Source organism: Alligator sinensis, unplaced genomic scaffold (genome assembly GCF_000455745.1).
Source record: "Alligator sinensis unplaced genomic scaffold, ASM45574v1 scaffold1241_1, whole genome shotgun sequence".
NCBI classification, from domain to species: Eukaryota; Metazoa; Chordata; order Crocodylia; family Alligatoridae; genus Alligator; species Alligator sinensis.
In genome coordinates this window covers 295,070-302,492 of record NW_005842202.1, presented here as the reverse complement: position 1 = coordinate 302,492, position 7,423 = coordinate 295,070, and the positions used below count along the sequence as shown (strand labels likewise).

General features: G+C 41.6%; 2 protein-coding genes across 2 annotated transcripts in view; one reads left to right on the top strand and one right to left on the bottom strand.

Moving 5' to 3' along the window:
• The first annotated feature begins 528 nt into the window (after positions 1 to 528).
• BTG4 (BTG anti-proliferation factor 4) lies at positions 529 to 4,129 on the top strand. The gene is made up of 5 exons (XM_006026638.3): positions 529 to 568; positions 1,495 to 1,728; positions 2,380 to 2,517; positions 2,933 to 3,128; positions 3,414 to 4,129. The coding sequence occupies exons 2-5, from the start codon at positions 1,556 to 1,558 to the stop codon at positions 3,603 to 3,605; spliced, it is 699 nt and encodes a 232-aa protein (XP_006026700.1). The 5' UTR covers positions 529 to 568; positions 1,495 to 1,555; the 3' UTR covers positions 3,606 to 4,129.
• Positions 4,130 to 6,528: 2,399 nt separating this feature from the next.
• Positions 6,529 to 7,423, bottom strand: part of LOC106722341 — a 29,831-nt gene continuing 28,936 nt past the window's right edge. Inside the window, exons 29-30 of the mRNA XM_025207612.1 lie at positions 7,259 to 7,389; positions 6,529 to 6,772 (exon numbers count right to left, since the gene is read on the bottom strand). Coding sequence (XP_025063397.1) covers positions 6,535 to 6,772; positions 7,259 to 7,389 — 369 coding nt within the window. The 3' untranslated portion in view covers positions 6,529 to 6,534. The remainder of the gene's footprint in view (positions 6,773 to 7,258; positions 7,390 to 7,423) is intronic.

The following is a 7,423-nucleotide window of genomic DNA, read 5'->3' as shown; positions in this document are numbered from 1 at the left end:
GTGAAGAACTTACATTTCAGAAAGTGCCTTCTTCAAAATGAACCTCCAGTGATCTTCATCGTATTTATGAAAATGTTTTAGAAAAATCAGCAATACTAAAATGTATTAAAACATCTAAATGATGACACAAGCAGTGGTAATGACAAAAAAAAACCCCAGTAGTTTAATTTTCAAAGACAGGATGATTAATTTGCAAGCTATCTAAAAGGCAAGCAGCTCTGCTGTTTTAATTCTTTAGCAACTAGAAAGGATAACTCCAATGATTAATTATTGATACTGGTATTGCTTTCTTTCATGATGTATTTTTCACCTAAATTCTAAATAAATGTGTATAAGAGAGCTAGATTAACATGCCGAAAATAAAATGTAGCATTTTAAGTATGCTTTAAAAACAGGACCCAATACATACTGAAAACAAGCAAATTGAAATCAGCTAGCTGTCTTCCCCTAATGGAACGCACCTGCTCGGCTGTTAAGCTCCTTTAATTGCTAGTTGATTTGTAATTCTACATAAACCTGCAGCCAAAACTCTTAGAGAAGAAATAAGGAAGGAGTTGATCTTGTAAGGGTAGGTGGTCTTCCTAAGTGGGACAGTAGCATGGTTTTTTTTTTTAATTGTCAAACAGTTTTAAGTATGTATTGTAGTTTCAGTGTATGGCAGTTTTTATGATGGTTGCAGTTCTGCTTGCTCTGACTTGAAAGGCTCTTACTTTAAATATAACCTTCACTCTTTGGCTTTATTGTATGAGCTCTATTGCTAGAAGGCCCTTGCTGCCTGAGGATTAATGAAACTTGTTTTTTAGTCACAGGTTGCTCCTCCTTGGTTGTAATACTGTCTTGTACTTTCTATATAGCTTCCAATAAAGACCTGCTCACTACTGTAGTATGTATCTGAGCACTATGCTGTCAAGGTGACTAATGCCTTTGCAATGGCAGACTTACTAGTCTGGCCTTGTCTATTTAATTCCAACTCCATGGGGTAGAAGTCTCTGAAGAGGCTTGTAAACAGGCTCCACCAATATCTCAAGATGGTACTCCTGGAAGTAAGAAGCTAGCTCTTGCAATAAAAAACCATAAGTGTTGTGGTGTTATAAGTCAGACTAGAAACAGCTTCATTGCAATTCTTCCTTATACATGTAGCAACAAGTTGCCTGAACAACTCCTGAATTGCAGGGACAAAAAACACTTGACTTAAGATGCATACATTCTGAATGTTTCAATTAATCCTTAAAAAAGGAGAGTCCTGATATGGGGTGGCAATGCTATAACTAACTGAAGATGGAGGGCCAGTGAGTTGATAACGTATGGTTTCTCTATAATTATTGGGACTTCCAATTCCCTTGCTTTTCTAGGGTGGCTGAGATCATTTTGGTATAGCTTGCCTAGACCGTCTTTTGTTAGTAAAGTTTGGGTTTTTGTTTGTCTTTGTTTGTTTTTTAATATTAAAGGTATTGTATACAATAGAAAACAGATACCTGACTTATCTATCCACAGTGATGGTCTAACAACTGGAATATCCTCTTATCTCAATTTAAAAAAAAAAAAAAAAAAAAAAATGAAAGATGAAATTGCTGCCACAGTTGTCTTCATCACAAGGTTGGTGAAAAAACAAGACAAACTGAGCAAGCATACAACTGAGAAATTTGCTGCTAAGTTGACGACAATCCTGTTTGAAAAGTATAAGAACCACTGGTACCTAGACAACCCATCTAAAGGACAAGCCTTCAGGTAAATGACTGGCCTGTTCCTGCTACAGAGGAGAAAGCGGGCCTGGGATCTAGCAAAGTAACTGGGACTAGATGAGACCTAGATACTGGTAGTGCACACAGTGCTCCTAGACTATCCAGCCTAAGAAGTGGATAGACATAATAGAGGGGGAAGCAAAGCAAATGATGCAAGCCCTGAAAACTTATAATTTTTTTTTTTTTTTTTTGATGAGCACTTCCTGTTGAACTTGAGAGGAATGAGTGATTGGAGAATGGAGAAGAGCCACTAACCCGTGCCTGGGTGCACAACAAGCTATGCCTATATCCTGGCCACTCAAGTAAATCTCTTCTGCCCATGCACAAGAGATGCTGTAGTATTAACCCCTATGTGCATACTCTCCTTAAGGAGTATAGTAACCCTGGATCACTCTGGTGCCTGTAATCCCTAAGGCGTACTGAGTCTGCAATGATCACCAAGCACATGTGAACGGCCACAGTGTAATATCTATGCTAATACAGATCATGGCCCCTGAGAAGTCGGCAACCTTGAGCTAAAATAGCTATCAAGTCTGCCTGAAAGGTTTCTTGTGTATAAACAGGATTAACTCTGCAATGAGTACCAGTGCTACAACCTACCGTGCTCCCTTCTTCACTCCTGTGCTTTCCTCTCTAGGTGTATAAGGATAAACCAACACCAGTCGAGAGATCCCATCCTGGAACAGGCTTGTGCTGAGAGCAATGTGGACTTTGAGAAGCTCTGTTTGCCACCAGAAATGACCATATGGGTTGATCCATTTGATGTGTGCTGCAGGTGTGGCCTGAATTGGGTGATCAGTTGTAGTATAGCTTGTCTGTCTAACATGCACTGAGCAGTGGCGGTGCTCCTCTGTTTTAATATATGGTTTTAGGGGACTTGGGCACAAGTACTCTCTCAGGCTAAGCTAAGAATGGGGTCTGCAAACTTCTGGAGTTTCACAAGCCTGAGCAACTCATGAGCAGGAGTTGTCTTCCAACTAGTAATATATGTAATTGGTGTTTTGCTTTAGCAGAGTGCCTGCTAATATACCAATAGACAACACCCTTTGGTCTCAGTGCTGTTATATCTTTTCCTACTGAAACACCAACTTCGAGGGTCTAGTGCAAAGGTGGCCCCATACATGGCTGTCAGTAGGTCTCAAAGTCTTATGCTTATGAGAAATTGGGCAAATGCTTCCTCTTGCTCCTAGGTATGGTGAGAAAAATTTGCCTTTCACAATTGCTCACTTTGAAGGAGAGGAGGACCGAGAACTCTCCCAGCGCATCAGCCAGGCTGTTGATCGAGCAACACCAGAATATCTTTCTGGTGCCTCCTCAGATGAGGAGGGCTATCGCAAGGAGCCCAAAGCCATCCCTATGGTCAGCAATCCAAACAGTGTCTACCAGGTAAGATAGAGGGTTGGGATGTGCCAATGTAGTGTTCTGAGGGAGGAAGTGGCTAGTCTGATCAAAATGACTTGCTGGGGGAAGGGATGTTAAAAGCTGTGGAGATTTGCTTTGTGTTTTTTTTTTTTTTTTTTTTTTTTTCCCCCCCTTCCTGGTGGTCTCCCTTATCAGAGCAGCAGGCTTTCTGTGCTCACTGATGCACTGCCATCCTCACTTTAGTGCACAAATAGATTGCTAACTTGGCCAGGGGGCCTCTTGACACCTCTAATCTGCTGCTGTTCTTAGTTCAGTGACTACTGCAAGCTACCCATGCAGTCATGGTCCCAGTATCTCCGTAGGAAGACCTATGTGACTGACAGCCTTCATCTGGCAAGTGCTTGCTTCCCCCAACACAAGGGCTACAAAGTCTACAAGCCAATGGCTGCCTTCACTGGACCGCGTGTGGATCGGTATCACTGGGTCAACACCAAGCGATAAGGCAATTGCTGCAACGCTCGTGGGCCATAATGGACTGGGCTGTGTATGGGAGGAAACCTGTACGAACCAAAAAGCACTCAACTTTCTTTATCTTCTCCTGTCTCTCTTTTATACTTCTCCTTTTTTTTTTTTTTTATATTCCTGAGACTTCAAGATTTTTATAATTAAGCTAAGCTTTTAATGTATTTTTTATAATGTCAAGAGATTCTGAAAACTAACTTGCAAAACTCTATTTGTAACTTTAAAAAGGAAATGCTAATACCAATAAATAAACTTAGCTGTGCTTTTAGAAAGTGTTGTCTGACTTGCCACCAAGTGTCTAAAGGATGAAAGCCAAAAAAAAAAGCAAGTGCCAGCAGCTCTCAGTTGGAGCATGCTAACACATCTCCTGTGTTATATTAAAGGCAACCTAGAGGAACTTTGTAGGCTAGAGATGGGCACTGACTTTCTTTTCTTCCGGCAGGGCAAAGTGGATGCAGCTGTCTAATGCTCATTCACATACCCAGAGCCAAATAAACTTTGTATTCTGTCTGAAAGTCTCCTACAACTCATGACTTATTGAAGGGGCTTGAATGTAACCTAATAAACTATGAAGAACACTGTGCTCTGTAGTTTAGCCTGTTCTCTTATAAAGGGGAAACATCCCAAATAACTCCAAGGAACATGGCCAAAGATGCAACAGATAGTGTCAGTTCACTCAATGCTGGAATAACTTCATCTGACAAACATCTCTGCCTGTAGCACAGGACTACTCTCCTACAGAAGAGTGTAGTCCAGGTGTGTAGAGAGGGGTTCCTCTAAACACAGGGACAAACCATGAAAGAAATATGCTCTTAAGATCTGGTTCCCGAAGAGACACTTCTCTCCTATCTTGAGCTACTTCTGGGAAGTATTTTGCAGAGAGACCATGGGCTTTAAGCCAGCAGCAAGTAGTAGCTATTGCTAGAAGAGCTGGCTGTCAGATTTATAGATGGATTCCCTTCCCCCCCACAAGAAAATAAGCCTTTACCTAATCTTTAACCGTGTGTAAAAAGCCCTTTGAAGGGAAGAATAATACACCTTTTAAACTTTACAACCCATTAGAAGACAATGTATGCTTCAGCTGCTGGACAGGCATAAATCCCACTGTAGCAATGCAATTTTACTTGCATTTATTGGTCTAAATGCAGCTATAACAAGACAGCTGGTTATGATTAGTCTTGCCCAATCCTGTCTTAAATTTATGAGCCATCACCTAATGCAGCAAACATCAAGCAATTCAGTAAATTCTAGAAATGTCACTCAAAAGTATGCTAGAGAAGATGCTATTGTCCGCAGAGTCCTAATGATTTCTGTTGCAGAAATCAACATCATCTTCCACCTCCCATTATACAATGTGCAAGAGTATGACAGCTGTAGATTACTCACGTAATTGGAGTTAAAATGGCATGAAAGACTGTTTTAAATTAAAGTTGAAATCCAGTCCATCTAGATTTCAAATGAAGGCCAGCAAAAAGGACTGAGGAAGGAAAGGAAAGGTTCCTTTCCCTTACGTTAGGCAACAGCAGAGAAGAGCAGTGGGAGGACGTAGGACTTCATCCACTTTAATCTTGCTGCATCAGCTATATTAACCAGTGCATGCTTCATAAATTATACCCCAGCTTACCTTAACTGCGCTGCAAGGTTCTCAATGGGGTGAAAGCCACAGCTCAGCATTGAACATCTGATTCGGGCAGCCTTGCCTCACCACTGGATTGACCCGTGTTTCTTTTCAGCACAGATCTACATCACTGACTCACATCCATGCATAAATTCATTTTTTTAAACACATGTAATCATACCACTGTTCTTGAAATAAATTTGCTATTAATAGATTCCAGTAGATCCCTCATGAAAGGCAGGTAGAAACTAACACTTTCTTTTAGTCATGACTTGTACAGTATTTCCATTTAAAAGTCTTCACTTTAAAAGCTTGCAGTGTATGTTAATGGCAAGGGAACAGAGGGATTTTGGGGGACTAGCCAAGAAGTTAAGAGTCCCTTGCGGTCGGTGTCTTCACTTCTTGCACTAGCAGAACTCAGAAGCACTGCTGCCTTATGGCTTCTCAGTACACCCGTGGCTCAGAGCCTGGACACCTGCCACTTCAGCTTTGATCTGCATTTTTTTTTAAAACCATTTGTTTGTGCAAACAGATGTAGCTTATTGATTAGTGTTTCGGCTGGTCTCTGAACTCTCACACTATGCTGTGAGTGCATACTTCACAAGGACACTAATCAAATCATCCTTACGAAGAACATGAAAGAAATCAAATAGCTGACACTGTTTTAATTGCACTGAAGTCATTCACAACAGACATAATCACCTTCAAATCTATATGCAGGGCTCGCCTTTCATCTCCCCTTGCATTATTAAGGTCAGAGATAGCATCGCCTCTCCTAGAGCAAGGAACAGGGAGCATTCAGCTCCTACAGACATCAGTAAGAAAGGCCCAGTAGTTTTTGACACTGGGCCCTGAAATTTGGACAAGAAACTGCTTGCAACAATTTTAAGGGCCAAAAGTGAATATAGGGGTTGCCAAGCTACGTCATTTAATGCTGTTCAGACATTTCTGTAAGCTAGATTGATATGAATTTTTATTTCTAAATCCCCACCTGGTTCCTTTTTGATGATCAGTTGAGCTCTGGCTTGTTTGTGCAATGATGATATCCAAGATTTGTCAACTGGTTATTTAGCACTGATTACGCAGTATTGCTGAAGAAGTCACAGAACCATTTGGGCCGCGGTCCTGCCTTTTTCAATGATACCAGGCAAGCTTTTTTAATAAGCAGCTGGGAGAAAGGACACCCACAGTGGAACAACACGAGATGTTTCTTCAGTGCAGGGTCTGAAGAGCCACATTAGGTTTTCGCTGCCGAACTATCCTCTGTGGTTTTAATTTGCTGTGATAACGTTACCATAACCCACCTCTGCCTTCTGCTATTTTCCCCTCTAACATTTCTATTTGCTTTACCAGACAGTCCTTCTCCAAACCAATTATTTCTAGATGATCAAAGGGCAAATCATCATTGGCAGCACTGCTTAAATAGTGATGCTCCTCTTCCATGATTTTCACCAGCTCTTCCGTTAACGCGTCCAGCTTCTCTTCCATTTCTGCAGGACTGAAGGAAGAGCAGTTTTCTTCTCGCAAGCTGAAGAAATGGGAGCACAGATGTAAGACTTACTTAGACAGTAGGAGAGCTGCACCTATAGAAATATTTCTACTTCTGCTGCAGAGTGAGTAAGGCCCGGATGAGAGCTGGTTTGTGGAGGTTTAACCCATGTACCACTGAGCGAGGACGGTGGCTTGGAGGGAAGCAAAAAGGAAGATTAACAATTACGGTAGCTTTGTTCTCACAGGAATTTTGCAATTCCCTGTGACATGACCTTGCCATTCGGAGGCCAAACACTGCTGCAGCACATCCACTATGAAGTCAGTGGAGTTGTATTAATGAGGGGTGTGACCTGTCGTGCTTTTTTTTATTCCAACATGTCTTCGACCATCTGATTATGCAGCCAGGCTCCATATTGGAGACCAGCGCCAAAGGAAGGGGCTGGAAATGTACTTGTTTCATATCAGAGATTATTTTGATGCTTCTTTTACGTACCACTTAATACCTCCAGGCAATAACTCTCACCTTGTCCTCCCAGCAGTGCTCTTCTCTTCGCAGTCAGCTGAGCTGGGGATGAAATGTTCCCTTTTCTTTCCGGACAGTGTATTCTTCAGCAAGTCCTCAAGATTTGCATGGAGCAAGAGGTTCCTCTTACACTTTGTGACCAGAGAGCACAGGTAAAAAAAGGAG